This window comes from Aristolochia californica, unplaced genomic scaffold (genome assembly GCF_029961685.1).
Source record: "Aristolochia californica isolate CCGP_79_NKW_82.1479 unplaced genomic scaffold, dmAriCali1.0.hap1 SCAF_11, whole genome shotgun sequence".
Lineage (NCBI taxonomy): Eukaryota > Viridiplantae > Streptophyta > Magnoliopsida > Piperales > Aristolochiaceae > Aristolochia > Aristolochia californica.
This window is the reverse complement of record NW_027181782.1, coordinates 26,076,586-26,090,323: the sequence shown is the minus strand read 5'-3', so window position 1 is coordinate 26,090,323 and position 13,738 is coordinate 26,076,586. Positions and strand designations below refer to the sequence as shown.

Below are 13,738 nucleotides of genomic sequence, written 5' to 3'. Positions count from 1 at the left end.
CCTATGTCTTCCGCTCCTAACAAGCCGGTCTTTTGGATAGTATTGGCTAGGTGCTTAACAACCTCCTCTCCTCTCCTCTCGCCCTCTCACAGTGCATGCTACCGTCGTTCCCCTGCTGCCACCGCTCGGCCTCCTCTCCTCTCCTCTCACCCCCTCTTCTCTCGCAATGCCTATTGCCGTCGTTCCCTTGCTGCCGCCGCTCGGCCTCGGCCTCCTCTCCTCTCCCCTCCTCTCCCCTCTCGCAGGGTCTGTTACCGCCGCTCGCCTCACTCTCGCCCTCAACGCCCCCCTCTCAATTAAAAGTTTTTAAAATATTTTAAATTGATAATAAAAAGTGTTAAATAAGTAAGAATGTGATTTTTTAATTAATAAGTATATTTTTTATTTTTAATTATTTTAAATATAAGATAATAAAAAGTCTATCGATAAATTTCAAAAAAATGTATTGATAAATTTGATTTTTAAACTCAAATATAAAATTTTAAAAAATTTTAATTAAAATATTTTTAAATCGATAATAAAAGGTGTTAAAATAGGTAAGAGTACGATTTTTTATAACTTATTATTTTAAATATGAGGAAATAAAAAGTGTACCGATACATTTATTTTTTAAACTCAAGAAAACTTTCATATTTTTTCAATTAATAAATATTTTTAATTGATAATAAAGGGTGTTGAAATATTTTTAATTAACTAATATATATTTTTAATAATTTATTATTTTATAAATAATGCGATAAAAATTATACAAATAAATTGTATTTTTTCAATTTATAAATATTTTAAATTGATAATATATGGAAAGACTTAAGGGTAAGATTTTTTCAATTTATAAATATTTGAAATCCATAATAAATGGGAAAGAGTAAGATTTTTTCTATTTATAAATATTTTAATTTTCTAAATATTTTAAATCTAATTAGTATACTTTTTTATTTTTTATTTGTTACAATATAAAGTAATAAAAAGTGTAACGATAAATTTTTTAATTACTAAATATTTTAATTGATATTGAATGGTGTTAGATAAGTAAGTGTTAATTTTTTAATTGTGTATTAGATTTTTTTAATAATTTATTATTTTAGATATAAGGTAATAATAACTGTATTTGATTTTTTATGTTTTTTAAAAAAATTATTCAAAATTTTTATCATTTAATGACATGGCAACTTACGTGGCAGAAAATAATGTGGCAGCCGATGTGTTGATCTATTTTCACTGCACTGATGATGTGGTGAGACACAAGCAATCAAAGCTTACGTGTTGCCTTTGATTGTACACATGTGTAGTGGACCAATCAAAGTGGGGTATTTTTTAAAATAAGTTGATGACATCGTTGTTTTTCAAAATATGTTTTTTTAAATGGTTATTTTGGTGAAATTCCCTTACAGATAAAGGTTATTCGTTATCTTTATCATGCACCCGAAAGATGGAACTGCGAGAGGAGAGTCCAATCTTGGTCTTTAAGAACATGAAGCGAGTTCACGAAAGCGGTTTGGTGAGCGCATCTGCTTACTGATCAATAGAGGAGACATGAGTAACCCGAAGAGCGCCACTCTGAACTTGCTCTTGAATGAAGTGGTAATCCAAAGCCATATGTTTCATGCGAGAGTGAAATACTGGATTGGAGCACAAATTTATAACACCAACATTGTCACAAAAATGTATCGGTTGTTGTGGAAGAAGAACACTAAGTTCAATGAGAAGAGAGTAGATCCAACGGATCTCAACTGCAATGGTTGTAATAGAGCAATATCGCGCTTTAGTAGAAAAACAAGCCACAATCCATTGCAACTTAGAACTTGAAGAGATAGAATTGCGATCTAGGTAAACAAGATAGTCACCTTTGGAAGTAAAATCATCCTTGTTTCCTGCCCAATCAGCATCAAAGAACACATTGAGAGACAAAGAAGATTGTTGATGGAGGAGAATACCATGATCTTAAGTCCCACAAAGATAGAGCAATGATCACTTGACAACATCCCAGTGGTCATTAGTAGGGCAAAGTGAAAATTGAGACAACTTATTTACCATATAGGCAATGTTAGGGCACGTAAGAGACAAGTATTGGAGACTACCAACAATAGTTCGATATTCAGATGGATCAAAGAGTCTCATGCCAGAATGAAGTGAGTATAGATATCGTGGTAAGAAGTGTGTTTATAGGCTTTACATTTGTCATGCATTTGCGAGCAAGTAGATTAGAAACATACTGGCATTGAGATAGAAGTAAGCCAAGAGAATGAGGAAAAAACTTCTATGTCGAGAAAGTAATTCAAGGAGCCAAGATCCTTGAGTGAAGGTGGATGAACATTGCAATACATTGATCATTTTTTTTATAACAATGATATCATCCACATAGACCAAAACATAACAGTACAACAGTGCATGTGTAGGAGATAAATAGAGAAGAGTCTGCATAAGAGTTGGTGAAGCCAAAGGTGAGAGAAATTAGTGCAACTAAAGATACCAAGCACACAAATCTTGCTTGAGACCATAAATAGTTTTACGAATTTTATAGACATGGTTGGGATGATCACGATCAAGAGGCCTGATGGTTGTATGATAAAAACATCCTGATACAGGGTACCTTGGAGAAACGCATCATTTTCATCAAGTTGTCGAAGTCACAAGCTATGACTTACAACAAGGCTAAAGCAATGCAAATAGTGGTAGGATTGACAATGGGACTAAAGTTGTCATAATAATAAATCTCAAGGAGCTGATGAAACCCCTATGCAACTAAGTGAACCTTGCACCTATCACTAGAGCCACCAGATAGATATTTAGTACAAAAAATCCATTAGCAGTTCCCATGTCCTATTCCAGACAAGAGCATCAAACTTATCAGACATAGCCTAACGCCATTTGGGATCAGTGAGAGCTTGAGCCATGGTTTTTGGTTCACGGCCGATAGAAATAGGAAGGTAGGTTGTGAGGTTTAATTTTTCAATGGGCTTGTGAATGTTGTTCTTAGATCTGGTGACAATAACAAGGGAGGGGAGGGGGAAACAGGTAAGGAGGATGGGTGTGGGTCGAACAATGTTTGAGTGGGGTTAGGTGCGAGGTCTTGCAGAGGGTGCATGGAAAGAAGTTGTGGCAGATGTGCCGGTAATCAAAAGTAATGACACAAAGGTACACCACTGGGAAAGTGTCAGACAAATGACAATCGAGATGAGACCGAAGTGTAGTGAAGGGGACGATAGCCTTAACAAATTTAACATGACGTGATGCATAAAGATGAGAGGTAGTGTATTCAAGACATAAATAGGAACTTTGATTAGTAGAGTACCCAAGAAAGATACGAGGAGAGGAATGTGGAATGAGTTTGTGACGAGAGTATGGCATGAGCCATGGTTAACAGAGAACCAAAACTTTGGAGTTTAGAGTATTTAGAAGAAGTGCCAAAGAGTTTGGCTTATGGTGAAAGAAGATTAAGCGAGGGACTAGGTAGACGGTTGGTGATATAGACAACAGTGGAGAAAGCATATGATAATTACGATAGAAGTATGGAGGCATGAGAAAGAAGAGACAAACCTGTTTCAACAATATGACAATGTCGTCGTTTAGAATACCCATTGTTTTCAGGTGTATGTGAAGGAGACATGAGATGAGAAATGCAATTGGTATCCAGAAAAGAGGACATTGCTTTATATTCCCCTCTATTATCAAAATAGAGTGCTTTAATCCTTTTCCCAAAGAAGTTTTCAACAAGAGATTTAAACCTGATAAATATATCAAACTCGTGTGATTTTTGTTTGAGAGGGTAAAACCAGATATACTTTGTAAAGTGATTAACACAAATAACATAATTGTTGAAATCATTAATAGAATAAAAAGGAGAGGTTCAAACAAAGGAGAAAAAAATGTCAATAGGGGAAGAAGACACAAGGGTGGAGAGGGAGAATGGTAATTTGTTACTCCTATTGCATTGACAAGAAATTGAAAGGGTGAGATAAATCTAATTGAAAGGTGGACATGATGTGCCTAAGATTTGTAGATAATGGATGACCTAAGTGATGATGCAACACAAACGAAGTGGTCTTGACACTGGAGAAAGTTGTTATTGGTGTAGACTAGAGTGAGGACAGCAGCCATTCTTACAAACCATCTTTAGTTCAACTTGACAAAAATAATTGGGATAAGTGAATGCTGGAATTTCATTAAACATATAATGGTCATCCAACAACATAACACAATCCCACAAGCAACATCAAGTGGGAGAATTTACAGTAGCATGTGTTAGAATTCCACCTCAAATAAAATTGATCCAAGTTACATAAAGGTAACTGAATCTCAACACATCAATCTTGATCTTGATCAAGCTTGTAATTGATCTACAAGAATATCAAGATTATAAAATCATTTTAGTCATAAAAATAAATCTTCACAACATATGAAGATTATCTTGACTTGATGTGGTTCAAAGTTCAAGAAGAAGAAAAAAACGTAAAGAAGAAGTATGTAAATAAGAAAAAGAGAATTAATTTACCTCTTCATGGCTGAACTCCTTTTACCAACTTCTTGGATAGATTTCATAACTACTTCATCAAGTGGGATTCTAAACTCCTTGCTCTGATACTTAAAATTTAGGATCCCATGAGAAGAACTTTAGATCAATGAGGAAGAATACGAAGAAGAGAAAAAAGAGAGGAGAAGAAGAGAAAAAGTAGAGGAGAAGAAGAAGAACATAGGAGGAGAGAGTTTGCATTAATGGAAGAAAGGTTTGCATCCAATAAGAAAGAGGAAGGCTGGATGAATTTGTGGAAGGAGTGGAGAAGGCTTCAATGTTCTACCTCTTAGCCAATGCCTTTATTTATAGTTTTACAATGCCCTGAGGGCTACAACTTGATAAAACAAAAGACATAAAAGGAACACATATTTACACTTCTATACCATCTTTATGAAAAATACCATATTTTACACATATGCCACTCCTTGGACGTGTGGGCTTCTTGTCTTGAGCTTATGGGCTTGATCCCATCTTCCAACACTTTCCAAGTTGGCAAGAATCACAAGAATTCTCTTCAAAAAAATTCATACGGTAATCCACTCACTAATTTCTTTTTAACTAATTTGTTCAGAGAATCTATTCCCATATGTCATAGTCTCTTATTCCATGATCAAGGTTCATCATTTTTTGCACCCAAATAGATGGCACTAGTTGAGCATAAATTGATTATGTTTGCTACATAGAGATTTTTATTTCTATGTCCCTCTAGAACTAGTTCATCATTTTCGTTCTTTAATAAACATGTGAATCTTTTCAAATGGAACTTTGTTTCCATTATAAAAAAAATTTCTAATGCGAATTAAAATGCATCTACTCTTCTACATAATACAAATCGGATATTAAAGAGGTTGAGGCACCGATTTTACTAATTCTTTTTATGGTACCTTTTTTATTGTCTACAAAAATTATATGACCACTATCTTTGGGATTGCATTCAAAAAACTTCTACTTATCATCGATCATGTGCCTCGAGCAACCGCTATCCAAAATCTAAACATTTTTTGGTGCCTTGGTTTGGAGACATACGTACATCACAAAATGTTTAACCATTTGAGATCCATTTTTGGTTGGGTCCCTTTGGGATGACATTTGACGTGCCAGGTGATTGGTGCTTCCAAATTTGTTTTCCCAAGTTCTTTCGGGTTACCACAACCTTTTTTGTTGATGTGAGTACCCATTTTTGTTTTATGCCTTTTTCAGTACCCAGGTTTGTTTGATGCCTTTTTCATTCTTTACTTTGTAAATGTGGGCAAAGTGTTTCATCTCATCGCAATAGAGGCATCTAATGTGAGCATTGGGACATAACTTCTTGTTTTTCTATGTTTTCTTCTTCCCAACTTTCCTATTGGGTGTGGATTTGAGAGAGACAAGTTTGACTTGTTGTTCTAAGTCTAAAATTTTCTTTCCGAATTCAAGTCTATCACGTGATAGTTTGTCTATCAATCCACTTTGTCTTGTGGCTTTTGATAGATATTTTTCATTAGTCTCCTTCAAGACAAAAAGCTCTTCCTTGAGCCTTGCAATCTCATGTATTTGGGCATTGCTTTTTTCTTTATATTTTTTTAATCTATGAATAGTCTATAGATTCCAAGTTCTAGTCGCTTACCTCTTCGGAAGTGGTAGACTCATCATCATTGTCTTCAATTGCTATAGAGAGGTAAATTACATCGGATTATATTGTAAGTAGTCCTTGCAATTTGGGTCAAGTCATGAGTAGGTGAGACCAATTACACCCCAAACAATTTAAGAGAAGTTTTCTTGAATAAGCAGTTGGGGTTGGGAAATTGAACTTGTTGTTGTGAGAACTGTAAGACCTTGTGTAAGTAGGTGGTGCTGAAAATCGATTTGAAATATATGAAGACGAGTTCAAATGACAAAGGAACATTATACGCACATTAGCTTGTAATGATTGGGAGAAGACATAACATTTTGAGATAGTACTTGGTTCAGTACATTGTACTAGAGCTACTTTAAGATAGTAAATACTTGTTCAAAATTCAAAATTGAAATTTGGGGGTAAGATTTCAAATCCATGTATTTACATGCTTATGCTTTGAGATATATTGATTATAGTTGGTCAAGTACATTGAACTAGAGCCGTAACACTTACAAGTCATTCATTCATTAAAAGTTCAGATTACAACTCATAAGATATACTTTCAATTCCCTAGTTCGAAAAACCAATCCCAGCTTTGATTGATGTTAGATTATCAAATCTAGTCATCTTGAGTTGCATATATTTTCAAATCATGTCATTAAGGACCGTATGAGTTGACCTTATTTAAAAATTAAGTCATTAAAGACTATTTTTGCTCCTAATTATATTGAGTAGGTACTTAGGGTTGATTTGGCTATTTTTTTTAGCTTTGACCGTTAAGTTAGCCTACAAAGATGTAAATTACCTTGGGCTATGTTGTAATTTAGTCCTTGCAATTTGGGTCAAGCCTTGAGAAGGAATTTAAGAGAAGTTGTTGTGACAAAGAAGTAGGGGTTGGGAAATCGAACTTCTTGTTGAAAGAGTCGTAAGATCTTGTGTAGGTAGGTGGTGTTGAAAATTCTTTTGTGGGTCTAGGCTGGTGTACCTAGTGGGTCGCTAAAAATCCCTTTGTGGGTCTAAGCTTGTGTAGCTCAATGAGTTGCTGAAAAATCCTTTTGTGGGTCTAGGCTAGTATGCCTAATTAGCTATCGTAAATCTAAGTGAAGGTTTGCATTGTAAATTGGTTGTTGTGGTCAATTGAGTGGCATAATCCTTGTGTGGGCAACAATGTAATTGCCTTAGAGGCGGTTTGTTGTAGATTTTGTATGGTAACCCAAACTTAATGGAATCTCTTGGTGATAAATCATCTTGATGGGTGGATTAGCAATTTGTGGAAGGATTGTAAACCACCTAAAAGTCCTATGTGTACTTTTTTGTTATTGATCCCTCTTGTACTTAGATCATTACGCACAAATATAAATTATAAAATATGTTTTACACTTTGAATCAATTTAAAGAACAAAAACACACACAATAGGTCTAAGTGAAATGAATTAAAATTATAAACAAAAGTTAACAAATTTATTCATCTTCACCTTCTGCCCTTTTTGTGTTTCTCATTAGTCCACTCATTGTAAACGCAACTAATATATTAGATTAATATGTAGGGACCTTATTATGACCACTTCCATACATAAATGTGTCATTAAGTGACATGAAGTTGTTATGAACTCAATAGTAGGCTGAGTCATTCAGAGGCGTCGTGGCTGAGTCATCTATCATTAAGTTAATTGCCTTTTTTATTTACTTTTACTGCATTTTTATTTCAGTTGAAGAGCAAATATGCCGCAGGGGCATTACTATAATTTTCTTGCTTGAACTTGTGTCAGCGCCAACCTTACGTGGGGGGGGGGGGGGGGGGGGGGGGGGGAGAGAGGAGTGGAATATGAAGGGACAAGTCTGGTTTTAGCCTAAATAAGGATTTGAGTTCTCCTCAACGAGCTCTAGGGTTTGGAGTTCTCCTCAAAGATCTTTGATTTCATCCATTTTCTCCTTTCTCTTTTCCATTTACTGAAACCAAGGCTAGACACTATAGTGCTGAACTCGTTCAAACTCGTCCACTAAGCTCTGGATTCTCCTTCCCAACGCCATGTTACAAGATCCATGACCCGGAACCATAACAACTTGGAATCAGATTAGGGTAACATGGGGGATACTTCCAGTAATGAAGAGTGGAGAGCCATAATCAGAGAGGTACAGAACACATGCCGAACAACAAGTGAGTCTAGAACAAATTCCAAGTATTAACTTGCAACTTGAGAGGATTTCATAAACACAACCCCAAACCAAAGAAGGGAGGACAACTCACAAAGTAGAAGAGGGGGGACCCGTTTGCTGGGCACACTAGTGTCCATGCATAGTAGGGTGGAGGCACAGTAGAGGTACACAAAGTTGGATTTTCCCACTTTTACTGGGTTAGACGACCCCTTAATTTGGTTGCATAGATGTGAGAATTTGTTTTCAAATCAAGGGACAATTGAGTTTAACAAGGTGGGACTGGCCACTTTCCATATGCTCGATGAAGCTCAGTTATGGTTTCATCAAGTAGAATTGGGGAGATTGGTGCTGGATTGGGAGGAATTTAAAGATTTATGTACGATAAGATTTTGACCTCCAGAACAAAGTAACCCGTTGGGAAATTTGGTCATGTTTAGACAAATAGCATCAGTGGAACTTTATTAGAAACAGTTCAAAGAAAAATTGGCTCGGGCACGCTGGATGGTTAGAGTTGACCAATAGGTGAATTTATTTACTGCAAGCCTCAATTAGTATCTGAGGTTCGAGCAATGAATTTAGCTCGAGCTAAGCAAGACATAAAGTTCAAAGTTGAAGGACTGGTTGGCAAAGGGGAGGGGGGGAGTGAACGATTCACCAGGTTGGCAAGGGGGGAGGAACTATTCGCCTCAGGTGACATTACCAACAATGCAGCCACCCAAAAATACTCTAGTGAATATTGTGGCAGAAGATACTAGGACCATCAACTCACCACCAAAATATATAAGAAAATTACCTGGTTTGGAATGGCTGACCGTAGGGCAAAAACCCTTTGTTATAATTGTGTGGACCCTTATAGGGCAGGCCACCAATGTAAAAGGTTGTTCCGGTTGGACTTAGATGCAATGGGAGAAGAAGAACCGAATGAACGAATGAGGGTCCTCAAGAGGAGGTTGAGCCAGAAATTTATTTAAATGCAATTACTAGACATAAGTCGACCAATACTATGACAGTGCGGGCAGGGGTTCTAGACTAGGAACTTGTGGGTTAGTGGACTCTGAAAGTACCCACAATATCTTAAGCTTAACAACTGCTAAACATCTTCAACATAGGATCCAACCTCACCCAATTGCCACAGTTTCATTTGCCAATGGTGAGAAAGTTTCTAGCAACGGGATCAGCAAGGCGGTAAGGTTTTCTATGGGTAACACTCATTTTACCATTTAATGTTTTGTCATACCTTTACCTGGATTTGATATGGTACTTGAAATCAAATCGTTGAAAACCTTGGACCCAATTTTGTGGGATTTCTCTGCCTTAACAATGAGTTTTGTGTCGGATGGAAGCCAAGTAATGCTAAAGGGCAGTCAAGTTGAAGCGTCACATCATATCCACCAAGTAGACAAACAAGAACCACCTGGCAACACATTAGAAAGTTAATGGAAGAGTTCAATGACTTGTTTCAAGAGCCTTCAAGGCTGCCTCTATTAAGTGACTATGATCATAGAATTTGTTTAAAATCCGGATCACATGTGGTGGTTGTTAGACCATACAAGTATCCTCACCACCAAAGCCACGCTGGAACAGAGCCTTATTTGCAGCAGTCATTCCCAATTTTCTTCACCAGTCCTACAAGTTAAGAAACATGATGGCACATGGCGATTTTGTGTGGACTATAGGGTGCTAAATGCAAAAACAGTCAAAGACAAGTTTCCCATTCCAATTGTGGATGAGCTATTGGATGAATTGCATGGTTCTAAAATTTTTACCAAGCTGGATTTACGATCGTGTCAGGATGCATCCTCCCGATATTGAGAAAACAATATTCCGTACTCACCATGGACATTTCGAATTCGTGGTGATGCCATTCGGGTTATCTAATGCACCTTCCACCTTTCAAGATTTGATGAAATGAGGTATTCCATTCTTCTTCGATGATATTTTGATTTACATCACATCAAGGGAAAAACATTTAGAAGACTTATGACTTGTTTTCCAAATTCTATTTGCACCTCATCTCTTCTTGAAGCGCTCTAAATGTTCATTTGGGGACCCCCCAAGTTGCATATCTTGGCCACATAATCTCAACAAAGGGTGTAACAGTGGACCAGAAAAAATTACAATAGTCACCAACTGTTCTCAACCATACAAAATTTTAGCCTTAAGTGGATTTTTGGGGTTAGTGGGATATTATTGGAAGCTCATAAAAATTATAGAACGCTGGCCATTCCCTTGACCAATCTTCTCAAATGCAATGCCTTCAATTAGAGCGATGCAGCTACAGACTCCTTCAATGTGTTGAAGAAGGCTTTAGCTTCCACTCCAGTCTTGCAATTGCCTGACTTTGAGGCCTTATTTGTGGTAAAGTGTGACACTTCCGGGGGAGGTATTGGGGCGGTTCTACAACAAACTCAGCATCCCATTGCTTATTTTAGCCGACAATTAGCGGCACATCACTAGAAGTTACCAGCTTATGAAAGAGAGCTAATTGGGTAGGCCAAGGCTATTCAACAAGGCCGAACATTTATCACCAGTTGGCGTACTTGAACCATTCGCCCTTCCAACACAAGTTTGGGTTGATCTTTCTATGGACTTTATTGATGAATACTTCTGGAAAATCCATCCTATTGGTGGTGGTTGACAGATTTTTAAATTATTCTCACTTTATTCCATTGGCTCATCTGGATACGGCTTCCAGAGTAGCTCAAGTGTTTTTATAAAATATTGTTCATTTGCATGGCATTCTGGAGTCCATAGTGAGTGATCATGATGCAGTCTTTACCTACCACTTTTGGAGAGAGCTTATCCAATTATGCAGTACCAAACTAAATTTTTTGTCTTATTATCATCTGCAATCCGATGGGCAGACTGAGGTTGTTAACCACATGGTGGAAATATAATTACGGTGCTTTTTGGGCAACCTCCCTCAACGGTGGATAGAATGCCTTCCATGGGCAGAATATGGTTACAATACGTCTTTCCATACCACTTTGAAAGCTACCCCTTTCAAGGTCCTCTAAGGTAGGGATCCTCCAATGGCTGACTCCCCCAGAGTTGAAGCTCTTGACCAAGCATTGCTGGGCCGTGATCAGGTACTCCAAGATGCTACCCAACGTCTCAAGAAAGCTCAAGCGCGGATGAAAGAATACTATAACAGGGGCACTGAGATGTTACTCACAACCCAGGTGATTATGTGTGGCTCTGCCTCCAACCCTACCATCAATAGTCTATTGCTGGCCCCCGCCACAAGCTATCGCCCAAATCTTTTGGGCTCTTCTCGATTATCCAACGCATTGGCCAGGTGGCTTACCAGTTTCAGCTTCCACTAGACTCTCAACTGCACAATGTCTTTCATGTGTCACTCCTCAAGCTCTTCAAGGGTATAGCACCACCTCCACCTCCGTTCTTACCTCCAGTGAAAGAGGGGCGTGTTATTCTCTCTCCAACCACAGCCTTGCAAGCCCAACAACTTCATAATAGGTGGGAGGTTCCCATCCAATAGGCTGACACAGATGAAGCATTTGCAAGGAATATGTGGAGACATTCCGCCAGGCCTACCTTGCCTTCGATCTTGAGGTCAAACTCTTTCTCCAGGGGGGAGTGATGTTATGAACTTAATAGCAGACCGAGTCATTTAGAGGCGCCGTGGCTGAGTCATCTAATTTAATTTTACTGCATTTTTATTTCAGTTGAAGAGCAAATAAGTTGCAGGGGCATTATTGTAATTTTCTAGCTTGAACTTGTATTGGCGCCAACCTTATGTAGGGGGAAAAGTGGAATATGAAGGGACTAGTCTGATTTTAGCCTAAACATGGTTTGGAATTCTCCTCAACAAGCTCTGGGTTTGGAGTTCTCCTCAACAAGCTCTGATTTCTTCCATTTTCTCCTTTCTCTTTTCCATTTACCAAAACCAAGGGTAGCCACTGTAGTGCTGAACTCGTTCACTGAGTTTTGGATTAACCCTTCCAGCGCAAGGAGACCATAGCAGTGTTGAACTCGTCCACTAAGCTCTGGATTCTCCTTCCCAACGCCATGTTGCAAGATCCATGACCCGGGACCATAACAGAAGTGTGATGGTAAGATAGTTATTAGGAGGAAGACTTATGTTCAAAGTGAGTCCGACCTATGGTTGTTGTGCAGGATGTAGGTAGCCACTATGTGAAAAGGAAAAAAAGGAAAAACAATTACAAGAAATTCACCTAAGAATCAACCTTTGTAGCTATATATTGATATCAAATTTTTTTTTTATGTAGAAAATGGACAAAAACTGTAGACAACAAAAACAAATAAAGGATTTGCACAAAAATTTATATGCTAAGAACTTGTTTCCATGAAAACTCAATCATATACCTGAAGAAAATCCAAACATGAACCCAACATGCCACCATACCTAACATCCTATATGTCCAACAATCACATGGTTTTGCATCCTAAACGAGGCCCACCCTTAAGTCCAATCCTCTTTCCCTGTAAATATATAAGAGATCCATAGGTCTCTGCAAAACACAAACTCTACAGCAATCCAAGCTCTCGATCCTCATCTTTCCTATTACTCAGCACTCTCTCCATCGTAGCTCAACCATGATCAAACCCAGCAAGCTCCTGCGGATGGCGAAGAAATGGCAGAGGATAGCAGCCATAAGAAGGAAAAGAATCTCTCACAGAAAAGGAGGTGTTGCCGGATATAGCGTCAGGCAAGATAAAATGGTTGCTGGCAGAGGCCACTTTGTTTTCTACACCACCGACCAGAAGCGGTTTGAAGTCCCCCTCAACTACCTCTCCACCCCAATTTTTGAAGAGCTCTTCAAAATTTCAGAAGAAGAGTATGGGCTAACAAGCAACTCTCCTCTCAGATTACCTTGTAATTCAGTTTTAATGGAAGCCATACTGAGGCTGCTCACGCAAAGAGTCTCCAAAGAAACGGAGAAAGCAGTGATTCTCTCCATCTCTTCTTGCCGGCACTCATCAGCATTACACTTTGAAGGATTTAGTGATCATCAAAGACTTGTCCACGGCTTCTAAATGAAGCATTGTAGATGAAAAGTACTTCCTGTGTACATCTGACATAATTGTTGAAACACTTCAATACAGAAATTATACAGATCATTCCACTTCATTCATCATATTGTTAGCTTTCTGTTTACAAAAATTTAAGCGGGTTTGGTATAATTTCTGGCGGCCAGTCCAACATTTGAGAAATTTCCAAGGATCATGTACTTAATGTAGTTGCCAACCCACATGGAGAGTCCTTCTGGACAAGAACAAAAAGAAAGGTGGCCTAATATCGTATGGACGATCACATGGTGTGCTCCCACTCCTGTCTGGAACTGTCATTGTTAGCCTTCAATTGACCAGCGTCAAAGTTGTCCTCTTTCAATCGTCATGTGGCATAATTGAGTAGGTATACCATCACCTTCTATTCTCTAATTTGTAGTCATTAATGCTGCAACTGAATCGCCCGTTTCATCCTTCTG

General features: G+C 38.0%; 1 protein-coding gene across 1 annotated transcript; it reads left to right on the top strand.

Annotated features, from left to right (window-relative positions):
* Window positions 1-12,872: 12,872 nt before the first annotated feature.
* Window positions 12,873-13,286, top strand: LOC137943680 (auxin-responsive protein SAUR64-like). The gene has a single exon (XM_068789122.1). It carries the CDS (start codon window positions 12,873-12,875, stop codon window positions 13,284-13,286), a length of 414 nt encoding a protein of 137 aa, XP_068645223.1.
* The last annotated feature ends 452 nt before the right edge of the window (window positions 13,287-13,738 follow it).